At 42.7% G+C, this 14,761-nt stretch overlaps 1 protein-coding gene across 1 annotated transcript in view; it reads right to left on the bottom strand.

The window, feature by feature from the left end:
- Positions 1-14,539, bottom strand: part of pkhd1l1.1 (PKHD1 like 1, tandem duplicate 1) — a 237,775-nt gene extending 223,236 nt beyond the window's left edge. The window contains exons 1-7 of the mRNA XM_043689364.1: positions 14,427-14,539; positions 12,123-12,226; positions 11,376-11,462; positions 11,157-11,301; positions 8,096-8,177; positions 7,415-7,472; positions 1,333-1,426 (exon numbers count right to left, since the gene is read on the bottom strand). Of these exons, the coding sequence (XP_043545299.1) occupies positions 1,333-1,426; positions 7,415-7,472; positions 8,096-8,177; positions 11,157-11,301; positions 11,376-11,462; positions 12,123-12,226; positions 14,427-14,539 (683 nt within the window). The remainder of the gene's footprint in view (positions 1-1,332; positions 1,427-7,414; positions 7,473-8,095; positions 8,178-11,156; positions 11,302-11,375; positions 11,463-12,122; positions 12,227-14,426) is intronic.
- Between the last annotated feature and the right edge of the window lie 222 nt (positions 14,540-14,761).

The raw sequence follows: 14,761 nt of genomic DNA, 5'->3' as shown, positions 1-14,761 counted from the left end.
CTCCAAGGTCTCTGTTCAGCAACACTCCCTAGGACCTTACCATTAAGTGTGTAAGTCCTGCTAATATTTGCTTTCCCAAAATTCAGCACCTCACATTTATCTGAATTAAACTCCATCTGCCAATTCTCAGCCCATTGGCCCATCTGGTCAAGATCCTGTTGTAATCTGAGGTAACCCTCGTTGCTGTCCACTACACCTCCAATTTTGGTGTCATCTGCAAACTTACTAACTGTACCTCTTATGCTCGCATCCAAATCATTTATGTAAATGACAAAAAGTAGAGAACCCAGCACTGATTCTTGTGACACTCCACTGGTCACAGGCCTCCAGTCTGAAAAACAACCTTCCACCATCACCCTCTGTCTTCTACTTTTGAGCCAGTTCTGTATCCAAATGGCAAGTTCTCCCTGTATTCTGTGAGATCTAACCTTGCTAATCAGTCTCCCATGGGGTACCCTGTCGAACGCCTTACAACCCAAACATAATTGCCTTAAAAACAGGCCATTATATTGTGATAATAAAGGCAGAATACCAGAAGTTGGAACTAAAATTAAAAGTTGTGGAGAAATTCAGCAGGTCTGGCAGCATCTGAAAAGAGAGAAAAACAGTTAATATTTTGAGTCTGATACAACTGATTGCTATTTATGGGATTTTGCTGAGCATAAACTGACAGCTGTTTTTCCTGCTTTACTAAGTTTCACTAAGTACATTACGGCTGGAAAGTATTCTGAGATGGCTGTGCAACCTATAATCTTATTATTTAACAAGTTCAAGGGCTTCAACACAACCATGATGAAGGTCAAAAAGATTAAAAGGCAAATCATCATAATTTATTTAAGTTGAGTTTTTTGGTTGAGCTATGCCCAAACTCCAGTTTGAGAGTTTGCTTTTATATACAGCACGGCACAGTGGCACAGTGGTTAGCACTGCTGCCTCACAGCGCCAGAAACCTGGGTTCAATTCCCGCCTCAGGCAACTGTCTGCGTGGAGTTTGGACATTCTCCCTGTGTCTGTGCGGGTTTCCTCTAGGTGCTCCTGTTTCCTCCCACAGACCAAAGATGTGCAGGTCAGGTGAATTGGCCATGCTAAATGGCCCGTGGTGTTAGGTGAAGGGGTAAATGTAGGGGAATGGGTCTGGGTGGGTTGCTGTTTGGAGGGTCGGTGTGGACTTGTTGGCTGGAGGGCCTGTCTCCACACTGTAGGTAATCTAATCAATATAAAAGACAATATGGGGATAGGAATAAACCACTGAATCACTTGAGTCTGATTCAAACTGTATTGTATGTACAGCAGGGCTGTGACTACACACTTTACTCAAAGGTATATTTTTACCTCAAAATCCTGGTTTTTCTGAGATTGGAGTCTATCGGTTTGTTACTGCCATAGATATCAGTAAAAATATCTCCAGAGATGTTAATGAGTTGACCTAATAGGCAAGAGAAAATTAGAATGAATGAAGGAAATAAAAAAGTGAGCCCTAGTACACAGTTAGACCTTTTCATAATATTAACACAGGGACTAGTTTCAAATTTAAGACCGTAAGACATAGGAGCAGAAACGAGGTCATCAGCCCATTGGATCTGCTCCACCATTCAATCATAGCTAGAGATGACAAAACTGCAGATGCTGGAATCCAAAGTAGACAGGCAGGAGGCTGGAAAAACACAGCAAGCCAGGCAGCATCAGGAGGGGGAGAAGTTGACATTTCGGGTGTAACCCTTCTTCAGGACTGGGGCTGGGTATGGGGGAGAGCTGCAGATAAAGGGGGTGGTGGGGCAGGGTGGTGAAATGGGAATAGGTGAGGACAGTTAGAGGGTATGACCTGGTTGGTCAATGGGAGGAATGAATCCGATTAGTGGCAGGGAGCAGTGGTGGTGGGTGGTGCACCCCACCTCCTTTATCTGCAGCTCTCCCCACACCCATCTCCAGTCCTGAAGAAGGGTTATACCCGAAACGTCAACTTTTCCCCCTCCTGATGCTGCGTGGCTTGCTGTGTTCTTCCAGCCTCCTGCTGCCATTCAATCCTGGCACTTTAGATTAGATTAGATTACATTGCAGTCTGGAAACAGGCCCTTCGGCTCAACAAGTCCACACCGACCCGCCGAAGCGCAACCCACCCATACCCCTACATTTACCCCTTACCTAACACTACGGGCAATTTAGCATGGCCAATTCACTAACCTGCACATCTTTGGACTGTGGGAGGAAACCGGAATACCCGGAGGAAACCCACGCAGACACGGGGAGAACGTGTAAACTCCACACAGTCAGTCGCCTGAGGCGGGAATAGAACCCGGGTCTCAGGCGCTGTGAGGCAGCAGTGCTAACCACTGTGCCACCGTGCCGCCCACCGTGCTCTCCATAACCCTTGAACCTGTCTATCTCAGCCTTAAATATACTCAATGATCTGGCCTTCAAAGCCTTCTCCGGCAATGAAATCCATGGATTTACCACTCTGGCTGAAGAAATTTCTCCTTATCTCTCTTCTGAAAGGTCTTCCCCTTACTATAAAGCTGTGCCCTCAGGCCCTAGTCTCTCCTACCAATGGAAACAACTTCCCAACCTCTACTCTGTCCACGCCAATAAATATTCTGTATGTTTCAATTAGATTCCACCCCCCATTCCCCATCCTTCTAAACTCTATTGAGTAAAAATCCAGAATTCTCAAATGTTCCTCATACGTTAAGCTTTTCATTTCTGGGATCATTCTCATGAACCTCCTCTGAACACACTCCAGGGCCAGTACAAACTTCCTGAGATATGGGGCCCAAAACTGCGCACAATACTCCAAATGTGGTCTGATCAGAGCCTTATAGAGCCTCAGAAGTACATCCCTGCTTTTATATTCAAGTTCTGTCAAAATAAATGCCAGCATTGCATTTGCCTTCCTAACTACTTATTCAACTGCAAGTTTACCTTGAGAGAATCCTGGACTAGAACTCCCAAGTCTCTTTGCACTGTAGACTTCTGAATTGTCTCCCCATTTAGAAAATAGTCCATGCCTCTATTCTTCCTACTAAAGTGCATGACCTCACACTTTCCTATTTTGGACTCCATCTGCCACTTCTTTGCCCACTCTCCTAACCTGTCCAAGTTTTTCAGCAACCTCCTTATCTCCTCAATGCTACCTGTCCCTCTACCTATCTTTGTATCATCTACAAACGTAGCCAGAATGCCATCAGTTGCTTCATCTAGATCATTGATGTATAAAGTGAAAAGCTGTGGTCGCAACACTGAGTCTTGTGGAACACCACTTGTCACCGGCTCCCATCCTGAGAAAGACCCTTTTATCCCCACTCTGTTTTCTGCCAGACAGCCACGCTTCTATCCATGCTAGCACCTTGCTTCTGACACCATGGGTCATTATCTTACTGAGTAGCCTCCTGTGCGGTACCTTGTCAAAGGCCTTCTTAAAGTCCAGGTAAATAACATCCATTGGCTTTCCTTGATATAACCTGCTCATTACTTCCTGAAAGAATTCTAGCAGATTTGTTCGGCATGACCTCCCCTTGATGAAATCATTCTAACTTTGCTCTATTTTATCATACATAGAACATAGAACATAGATAAGTACAGCATAGAACAGGCCCTTCATCCCAGGATGTTGTGCCAAGGATTATTCTTAATCTAAAATAAAATAACCTAAGCTACACGGCCCTCAATTCACGTGCATGTCCAGCAGTCGCTTAAATGTCCCTAATGATTCTGCTTCCACCACCATCACTGGCAACGCATTCCATGCATTCACAACTCTCTGCGTAAAGAACCTACCTCTGACATCTTCTCTATACCTTCCTCCTAATATCTTAAAACTATGACCCCTCGTGCCAGTCAATCCTGCCCTGGGGAAAAATCTCTGGCTATTGACTCTATCCATGCCTCTCATTATCTTGTATAGTTAGACCAAGTAACTTCTCGTCCTCCTTCTCTCCAGAGAGAAAAGTCCAAGCTTAGTCAACCTCTTTTCATATGACAAGCCCTCCAATCTAGGCAGCATCCTGGTAAACCTTCTTTGCACCCTCTCCAAAGCCTCCATATCTTTCCAATAGTAGGGCAACCAGAACTGGACACAATATTTCAAGTGTGGCCTCGACAGGGTCTTGTTGAGCTGCAGCAAAACCTCGCAGCTGTTAAACTTGATCCCCCGTTAATGAAAGCCAAAACACCATATGCTTTCTTAACAACTTTGAAGGATCTATGTACTTGAACACCAAGATCACTCCGTTCCTCCACACTACCAAGAATCCTGTCTTTAATCCTATATTCAGCATTTAAGTTCGACCTTCCAAAATGTCACTTCACATTTATCCAGGTTGAACTCCATCTGCCATTTCTCAGCCCAGCTCTGCATCCTGTTTGTGTCACGCTGCAGCCTGCAATAGCCCTCAATACAATCAACGGCACCTCCAACCTTTGTGTCATCTGCAAATTTACTAACCCACCCCTCAACCTCCCCATCCAAGTTATTTAAAAAAAAATACAAAGAGCAGCGGCCCAAGAACAGAGCCCTGAGGAACACCACTCAACACTGACCTTCAGGCTGAATACTTTCCATCTACAACCACTCTCTGTGTACCGTCAGCCAACCAATTCTGAATCCAGACAACCAAATCCCTGTATACCATATCTCCTGACTTTATGAATGAGCCTACCATGGGGAACCTTATCAAATGCCTTGCTGAAGTCCATGTACACCACATCCACTGCTCGACCTTCATTGACCAGTCTCATCACCTCCTCAAAGAACTCATGACCTGCTCGTCACAAAACCATGCTGACTGCCTTTAATCACGTTATGCTTTTTCAAATAGTCATAAATCCTATCCCTCAGAATTTTTTCCAAAACCTCGTTGACCACAGACATAAGACTGACTGGTCTGTAATTGCCAGGGATTTCTCTTTCCCTTTCTTGAAAAAAGGAACAACATTTGCCTCCCTCCAATTCATCGGTACAACTCCCGTGGAGAGTGAGGAAGCAAAGATCTTTGTCAGTGGCTTAGCAACCTCCTTTCCCTCTTCCTGGAGCAACCTAAGATAAATCTGGTCTGGCCCTGAGGAAACCAAAGCAAAAGCTCATTTAGGGCTTCCCCTATCTGCTCAGACTCCACGCATAAGTTCTTTACGCTATCCCTAACCGGCTCTACCTCTCCCTGATCATTCTCTTATTCTTCACGTATGAGTAAAATGCCTTTGGGTTCTCCCTAATCCTTCCTGTGAAGCCTTTTTCGTGCCCCTACTGGCTTCTCCTCAGTCGATTTCTGAGCTCCTTTCTAGCAAGCCTGTAATCCTCTAAAGCTGTGCTAGATCCTTGTTTCCTCCACCTTACGTAAGCTGCCTTCTTCCTTTTGACAAGAAGCTCCTCTGTTCTCGTCATCCAAGACTCCTTAATCTTACCCCTTCTTGCCTGTCTCAGAGGAACAAATTTGTGCATCACTTGCAACAACTGTGCTTTAAACAGTCTCCACATATCTGTTGTGCCCTTTCTGTGGAACAATTGCTCCCAAACTGTACTTCCCAACTCCTAGCTTAAAAATGTTTTGCTGGAAAAGCGCAGCAGGTCAGGCAGTATCAAAGGAGCAGGAGAATTGACATTTCGGGCATAAGCCCTTCTTCAGGAAAGGGCTCCTGTCTACACTTCCTACACTTCCAAGTATTCAGAAATCTCATCCTTCACAACGGATTCCAGGATCTTACCCACAACCATGGTTAGGCTAATCACTGTATAATTTTCCATCTTTTGCATCATTCCCTTTTTAAACAGGGATGTCATGATAGCGATTTTACAGTGCTTTGGGACCCTTCCCGATTCTTGCGATTCCTGAAAGATTTATGGGTTCAATCCCCACTCTTTGGCCTTGAGCGCATAATTGCAGCTGAGACCAAGATAGTAGCATCTTTCAGATGAGATGGCAGATTGTGATTTCATCTGATCCCTAACAGATATGAAAATATCCCACAGCCAGTGGTGTAGAGCAAATTGAATGGGACTGAAGAATTAGCCATTTGTGGTGACAGAGAAGCTGCAAATGATGCACAATGGTCATCTCCGTCAATTTATCAGTAGTATAAACAGCAGTAAAGGAACAGAAAAACACTCTGGAAGACGACAAACAGATCAGTAAAGGACTCAAATAAAATGAGATGAAATAACACAGAAACGGAAGGAGTGAAAAGGTGCTATAGAAGATGGTAACAGACACCATTAATGTAAATGAGAAGGACAGCTGGTGTATGGTGTATGGAGGGACAGCTGAGATGTAGTGCTACGGAAACCATTGGCTCAGAATTCCCAAGATGAGGGAGCTGCATTGTGAAAGAGTTTATTGACATTGCAGTGTTTCTTTAGCAAGAGATCACAGAAGTTCTTCAAGCTGTTAAAGTGTGAAAACTGAAGCCAGAGATCATCAACCTGAAGAGGCATAGGCCCCAACAGTACATCCTGTTTTTCGGTCTGGAATACCAAGCAGCAAGCTGGAGTCATCAAGTATCTGCTCTGACTGTCATGTTGGGAATTCTTGGTGTCTTTGTTCTACTGTTCCAAGGTAAAACAGGAAGCTGCATATTAATAAGGTAAGACTTAATGTTAATGAGTAATGATCTACTTTTATAGACCTTTTATTACTCTCTCTCTTATGGGAATCTTGTCTCAATGCACTGAACTCTTTTGGAAAATGCAACTAGTTGCATCCGACTTTGGGAAAGGTCTCATTAGACTTCTTACACATTTGGTCCAGATTTCTAATCATAGCCCATGGGATTTCAGGGCTGGCAGGAGTGCTGTTAAGAAAATAAAGAGTTGTCAATAATGAGAAGGACCTGCTGGTATGAAATGAAATGGCAAATCCTATTTAAGAGGAACGCTGGTTACTTTGCTGAACCTCTTACTCCACTCCTGAACCATACAGGTTTGTCAATCAGTCTGTAAGTTTCATGAATGTATCAAAATGTATTAGTCCTAGTATTCCTATTCTATTCACATGTGATGGTGAAAAAGATATGTAAGTAGCATGTGGGGTATTTGAAAATACTTTTCTCTAACACATTGTGAATGAATTACACAATTCATTAGAACAATAGGGTGGTTGTGGCACAAATGGTGCTAATTTGGCCTATTGCATTTGTGCAGGTGTGCTGTAGGAAGAATTCATTCCCCTGCCCTTTTCTCATTGACCTGAATATCTTTTCCTTTTCAGAAAATGATCCAATTTCCTTTTGCCTCCATTGAATCTGCTTCCAGCTTACTCTCAGGCAATGCATTTCACTCACTGCATTAAAACGTTTTCCCTCATGGCACTACTGCAGCCTTTGCCAATCACTTAACTTAGTGCCCTCTCATTCTTAAACCTTTGACGAATGAGAACTGTTTCTAAAAAAAATTCATAACAATCTAAGAACATGATTCCAGCACAAAAACCTGGTAATCCAGACAAGGGCGAAATCCTCTCAATGGTTGGCGTATAATGGTCTTCTGACTGTTAAAAGAAATGTCAGAAATTAAATACTAGCAATATCATGGTCTTGACAATGATTTGGAAGGTGGAGTTTTTCAGCCCATCTATTCCCAATTGTTAATTTTGTCCTGAACAGAATGGGGAATTAAAATTGGGTAGATCTCTAAAGAGGAGAAAGAATTTCTCCTTCAGATCACAACTGAGATAGCAAGTGTGAAAAATGTAATCTTTAAGTAAGAAATGGCACACTGTGCTAATGTCTACTGGTGATAGATATCCTTTTACTAAATGGGGAAGAAAAACTTCTATGATCCAACAGTGGCTGCAGCGAAAGTTTCAAATTTCAATCTTATTTTACATATTAATATCATCACGTATTTCCTATTTGATTGATGACTTGGATTATATTTATCAATCAACAACATTATAGTATGAGCTGCACACTTAAGACCAACAGTGGCTACAGATAAAGTTTCAAATTTCAATCTTATTTTACATATTAATATCATCAAGTATTTTCTATTTGAATGATGCCTTGGATTATATTTATCAATCAACAACATTATAGTATGAGCTGCACCCTAAAGGCCAGGTCTGTGAGAGCTCCATCTTGTAAATAATGAATGAAAACGTGTTGCACTTACTTTAAAGACCATCGTCTTGTTGGCATTAATCGGAACCCCGTCTACACTCACTACAACCTGATAGCTGTCTTTTGGTAGTGGTCTAAAAAGAAAGGAAAAACGTGCATGAACACCAAAGGAACACAGATTAACAGTGTATTTTGAAAAGAACATCAGAAAAATTCTCACCATTGTTTGCGACTAGTCCCTGGGTGAGGCTGCCCAATTTGGTTTGATTGCAGATGGGATAACCTAGATAGTTGAGACCCACCTAATGAGGATGAACTGGCTCCCCTTCTTTATTCACCTGTGCCCTTTATTGGTCTTGAGAACATTTATTTAAGAAAATTATCCCTTCACCTTTCTTCCAGTCCTAAGAAATTTAGGTTTTAAAGGGAGCCAATTTAATCAGACTTTCTGAAATTAATAAAAGAATTAGATTTGAAACATGAGAATAATGGATTATCTCCTCCATTTTAATATTTCTGGTTGAAGTTTCCCTGATTCCCTACAGGAATGACATTCCAGAATTCCTCACCAGATAATCACTGAATTTACATCATGTAACCCTATGGTTGCATCTATTTCTTAAAAACATCATGTGTTGAAATTGAAATTTATTATGTCCCTAGATGTTGCCGGTTATGATACTTACCCCGTCTCCTCCCCCCACAGACATGAGGAATGAAATTCAATTATCCAGGAATGGTGATTGTGGTCCTTCTTCAGTATGTACACCAGTTCTGTTCCCCAACTCTTTTGCTCTTACAACGATGACTACATCAGTGCTACATCCTGCACCCAGGCTGAACTGGAACAGTTCATTGACTTCACTAACAACTTTCATCCTGCCCTCCAGTTCAGTTGGTCCATCTTGGACACCTCCCTCTACTTTCTTGATCTCTTTGTTTTCATCTCTAGCGACAGTTTGTGGACCAATATTTATGAAAACCCACAGTCTCACACAGTTACCTGGGCTACCCCTCCTCCATCCTCTACCCCGCAAAAACTCCATCCTGTTTTTCAAATCCCTCCACCTACGTCACATCTGCTCTGCCGTGGAGACTCCCAAGCGTCCCAGGTGCCGTCCCATTTCCAACAATGTCCTTCCCTCTCCGCCCCTCCCCACACTCCAAATAGAATAAAGTGTCCTCACTTTCCATACCACCAACCTCCACATGCAACGTATCATCCTCAAACACTCGCCAACTCCGGTTAGACCCTACCACTCAGAACATCTTTCCCTTCCCACCCCCTCTGCCTTCCGAAAGGACCTTTCCCTTTGACACTCCTTGGTTCATGCCACACTCCCCTCCAACCCCCTTGGTACCTTTCCCTGGAATGGGAAGAGTTGCAACACCTGCCTGTACACCACCTCCCTCACCCTCCATCCAGGGCCCCAAACAGTCCTTCCAAACAAGACAGACTTTCACCTGCATCTCCTCCAACCTTGTGCATCCTGTACTCCCAATGTGGCCTTTTCTACATCAGTGAGACCAAACATAGACTAAGTGTTCATTTCGCTGCGCATTGTTGCCAAATGCGAAATGGCCAGCCTGACATCCCGGTCACCACCCATTTCAATTCCCCCTCCCACATCCTTGGCCTCCTCCATTTCTAAGACCGCAAGTTGGTGAAACAACAACTAACCTTCCGCCTGGACAGCCCACAGCTCCAAGGACCTAACACTAAGTTCTGCAGTTTCAAATAACCTTCCCACCCATCCCCCAGCTCCTTTTCCAGCCCCGCCTCCTCCCTTCCATTCTACCTCCCGCCTCACTAACTTCTCTATGTCACCACCTCCAATCCCATTCCATGTCCAGTCTTTACTCTCCTCCCCGCCTCTTTGACCGAACCTCATCTGCCCAGCTTCCTTCCTACCTCTCTGCTCCACCCTTTCCACTGACGTATCACAATAACCCCATACCTGCATCTACCTATCGCTATCCCACACACCTTTCCTCTAGCCCCATCCCACTCCTATTTCTTTCTGAGCTCCCTTCCCCCTTCCTGATGAATGGCTTCAAAACAAAATGTCAACTTCTCCACTTGCTGGTGCTGCTTGGCTTGCTACATTCTTCCAGCCTCCTGTTTATCTGTGGTGATAGTGGTGTCTGGGACATTTCCTGTAAGGTATGATTCCATGAGTGTGACTATGTCAGACTGTTGCTTGACCAGTCTGTGAGACAGCTCTCCCAATTTTGGCACTAGCCCTCAGATGTTGGTGAGGAGGGCTTTGCAGAGTCGACAGGGCTGTTTCGGCGTTTTCTTTTTCCTGCGCCTAGGTTTGATGCCAGGTGATCTGTATGGTTCCATTTGTTTGAGATGTTGTAGTGATTGCAATAACTCAAAGGGTTGCTAGGCCATTTCAGAGGGCAATTGAGAGTCAACCATACTGTTGTGGGTCTAAAGTCACATGTAGGCCAGACCAGGTACGGTTAGCAGATCTCTTTCCTTGCTGGACAATAATGAACCCAATGGGGTTTTCTGACAATTGACAATGATTTCATGGTCATCAATGGATTCTTAATTCCAGACTTTTTTTTAATTGAATTCAAATTTTACCATCTGCTGTGGCAGGATTCAAACCTGAGTCCCCAAAACATTACCTGAGTCTCTGAATTATTTGTCTAATAATAATACCAATAGGTTATCGCCTTCCCTTCCCTTTATCTCCTTCCATTTTAGACATTCTGTTTCAGATGTCTCTGACTCTGCACTGATGTGACATTCTAGAATTTCTCTCCAGTCAGTCACTGAACTTGCATTTGCAATCATCCATTGATTGTCACTCCTTTTAAAAAAAATGCAGGTTGCAATGGAAAATTCAGTATTTCCCTAGGTGATCAGAGTTTATGATCCATTGTCATGACATCATGAAAGAAAAGCAACATTTAAAATTGTAAGGAATGGACAGTAAATACTGACATTACTAGTGTTACCCAGATCCCATGAATGAACTAAAATCAAATCTAACTATCTTGCTATTTTATTACCAAGGTAATGAGTTATTCAACCTTTAGTCATCCGGTTCCTTATGAAATGCAGTATGATCCTGCATAGAGAGACTGAATATATCTACCTGGTGTAGCAAATAACCTGTGTTTCGTGGCTGGAATCTTTCTCTACGTCGCAGGGAATGGACCTGGATTCTGATAGGAGCTGCACCTTATTGCCCAGTTGTCCATTTCCTCCTGTGTAGTCAAATGGCCTTTCTCCCAAGAAACCTGTGAAGACAGCCAAAGTATATTAGACGCAGCAAGAGTAAGACTTATCAAAGAGGGAGAGTAACCTGCCTTACCTTTTCCTTTAATTGTCAGCCTGGTTGCTCCATTGACGCTACCGTGGTAAGGAGTGATGTCCAAAACAATAGGAGCACTTTGGGAAACTAGGAAATAAATAAATACATAGATGTTATGGGAAGTGGTGATGTAATCACTGAATCAGTAATCTAGAACCCGAGGTGAATGCTCTGGGAATATGGGTTTGAATCCCATCATAGCAGATGGTGAAATTTGAATTCAATCATTTTAAAAACACCTGGGAGAAAATAAAGCCAGCCTAATGACACTTACATAACCACATCTGCTTCACTAAAACCATTTTGCAAAGGAAATCTATCCTCCTTACCCAGTCTGGCCTACATGGGACTCTGGGCCCACAGCAATGTGGTTGACTCTGAACTGCCCTATGGGGCAATCCTAGTCAGCAGCATCCACATAGAAACAATTAAATAAATAAATAACGGGGGGGATGGTGGAAGGATTGAAATGCGAAGGATAACTCGTACAGGTGGATATGACAGAAACAGAAAGATAGGAATAGCAGACTGACAGATAGGTACTTACTGGGGAGGAGAGAGTAGATAATTGATAGATCAACAGTGAAGACTCCCAGTCAAATTTGTTCAAATTCAGATGTAATTCAAATTCAGGTTTAATAAATAGCAGGCTAATATAAAATGATTTAGAAAACTGGCAATCCACTTGCTAAATACTGGCAGTGATCTGTGATAACATTTGGCTGTTTTGAGCTGAACTGCAATTACCTGCATTGGTCAGTGACCAGAGACTAAGCACAATGGCCACGCCCCATTGCACTGACTGGCCCTTCATGTCATCCCACAGCTCCCGTTCCTCCCTCTGGATCTGTCTGTTGGGAGGAGAAAGATTATATCAGGCTGCGTGCTGACAGATTACACACACCACTGTAGTTGAATTGCCTCCTTCTACTTTATCTCTAACATTTCCCTGTTTGCTATCCCCTTCCTTCCCGGGAGCCTTGTACTTGCTAATAAACTGTTAAACCTCCAAATCTGATCAAACCTCATGTACCTGAAATGTTCAGCCTGTTTCTTTCTCTAGATATTGAAAGACTGACTGAGTATTTTCTGTTATTTTATTATTCAGAACTGAATGGCTCTAGATAACTAGTGTAATAAGTCATTTTTAATGCAAGGGTCAAATTTGGTTAATTTCTTGTGTTTTTCCTGAATTTTTAAAAGTAAAGTCATGTCTAACCAGTTTGCTGGAGTTTTTGGAAGAGTTAAGAGAGAGGATTAACCAGGTCAAGACTGTTGATGTGGTATATATGGACTTCCAAAAGGCGTTTGTTACACAAAAGATTTATGAGGAAAGTTGTAGGTCATGGACTAAAAGGAGTTGGAGCATGGGAATTTGAATTCGGCTAAGGGTTAGGAAACAAGGAATAATTGTTGATGAGTATTTTTTGGCCTGGAAGAAAGCTTGTAATGGAACTCCCCAGGATTGACATTGGGATCCTTGCTTTTCCTGATTAATATAAATGATCTAGATCTTGATCTGCAAGGCACAAAATTTGGGAGTTGTGACCTGTGAGGAGGACAGTGATATTGAAACGTGGATAGGTGACAGATGAAGTTCAATGCAGAAACATGTGAGGTAACAGACTTTGATACAAGGAACTTGGGGAGGTAATACCAAATGCAGGCTACTATCTAAAAGTTGCAGAGGAGCAGAAAGACTGGGCATATAGACCATTAAAGGTGTCAGGTTTGGTAAAGAGACCTGTTTAAAAAAGAAACACAGTATATTAGGCTTCATTATTAGGGTTATAGAGTGCAAAGCAGGGAGGTTATGCTAAACTTATGTAGGCCATTGTTTAGACTTCACCTGGAGTATTGTTCAAGGTTGGGAACAGATCAGTTCTGGATTGCATTTGCAAGTTGATTTGTTTGTAAGTTGGAACACGATGCAGGACATTAGAAAGTATCTGTCGTAGGGAAAGGAAATGTTCGTATGTCAGTTCTTATAAAATTAAAACCCATGTATGGGTTCATACTTGTAAGTACAGGCATCTGTAAGTTGGACTTGCAGAAATTGGGCACCGCTGTATTGTTCTGGGTGCCACACTATAGGAGGGATCTCATAGACTCAGATATTTACAGCACAATAAAAGGCATTTGGCCCATTATGTCTGTGCCATTCTACAAAGACCCGACTACAATAATCCAATTTTCCAGCTCTTGGTCCACAATCCTGTAGGCCATGGCAACACAAGTGAATACCTAAATATTGCTAAAATGTGAACAGTTTCTGACCCAAGCACCTTGTCAAGCAGTGGTTTCCAGATTCCTTCCACCTTCAGGATGAAAAACATGCTTCTCAACACTCTGCTTAGCCTTCTACATTTCAGCTTACATCTATGCCCTCTGGTTATTAATCCCTCTATTGATGGAACAGGTGCATTTCTATGTCCCTTACCTTTGCCCCTCGTGATCTTATACAGGCAGTCCCCAAGTTGCAATCAGATTGAATCGTTCACAAGTCGATTTGTACACAGGTTTGGATCACAATGCAGTAAAACAGCCATTCGTAAGTATGGAAATCATTTGCATATCGGATTTTTAAAATTACACGCTGTATGGAATTGTGTGAATATGTATGGTTGTTCATAAGTCAGATGTTTGTATGTTGGGAATGCCCTATAAACCTCTATCAGGTCCCACTCAAGTGCTGCTGTTCCAAGGAAAACAACCCTAACCTATTGAATCTTTCCACTCTTCAGACAATATCCTGGTAAATCTCCTGTGCTGAGATAGAATCACATCATTTCTAAAGTGTGGCAACTAGAACTATACAGAGTACTCCATTTGTAGACTAATCAGCATATTATACAGTTTTAGCATAACCTCAGTGCTCTTGTTTTTAATGGCTCAGTTAATAAAGGGAAGTGTCCCATATATCTTTCTATCACCTTGTCTAATAGCCTTGCTGCTTCTGGGATTTGTGTATGTACACACCAAGACCCTCTCACCTTCAGTATTTTCCAGGGTCCTAATATTAATAGTGTAAGCCCTTTCCTGGGATCTCACTTCTCGGAGTTGAATTCCGTTTGCTGCTGTTTTGCCCAGCTGACCAGTCCATTGATATCCTCCTGCACTCTACAGCTATCTTCCTCACTATTTACCACCTTACCAATTTTCATGTTATTGCAAACTTCATCATATTAAAGCCCCAATCATAAATGTGCACCACAAAAAGCCAAGGTTCCACCACCAAACCCTGCAGAACCCACTGGAAATTGAATTGCCGTTACAGAAATATCCCTCTACCATCACTCTCTGCTTTCTGCTTTTTCAGAGAAAGTGAGGACTGCAGATGTTGGAGTTCAGAGTTGAGAGTGTGGTGCTGGAAAAGCACAGCAGGT

Source organism: Chiloscyllium plagiosum, chromosome 4 (assembly GCF_004010195.1).
Source record: "Chiloscyllium plagiosum isolate BGI_BamShark_2017 chromosome 4, ASM401019v2, whole genome shotgun sequence".
Lineage (NCBI taxonomy): Eukaryota > Metazoa > Chordata > Chondrichthyes > Orectolobiformes > Hemiscylliidae > Chiloscyllium > Chiloscyllium plagiosum.
This window is presented reverse-complemented; position numbering and strand designations above follow the sequence as displayed.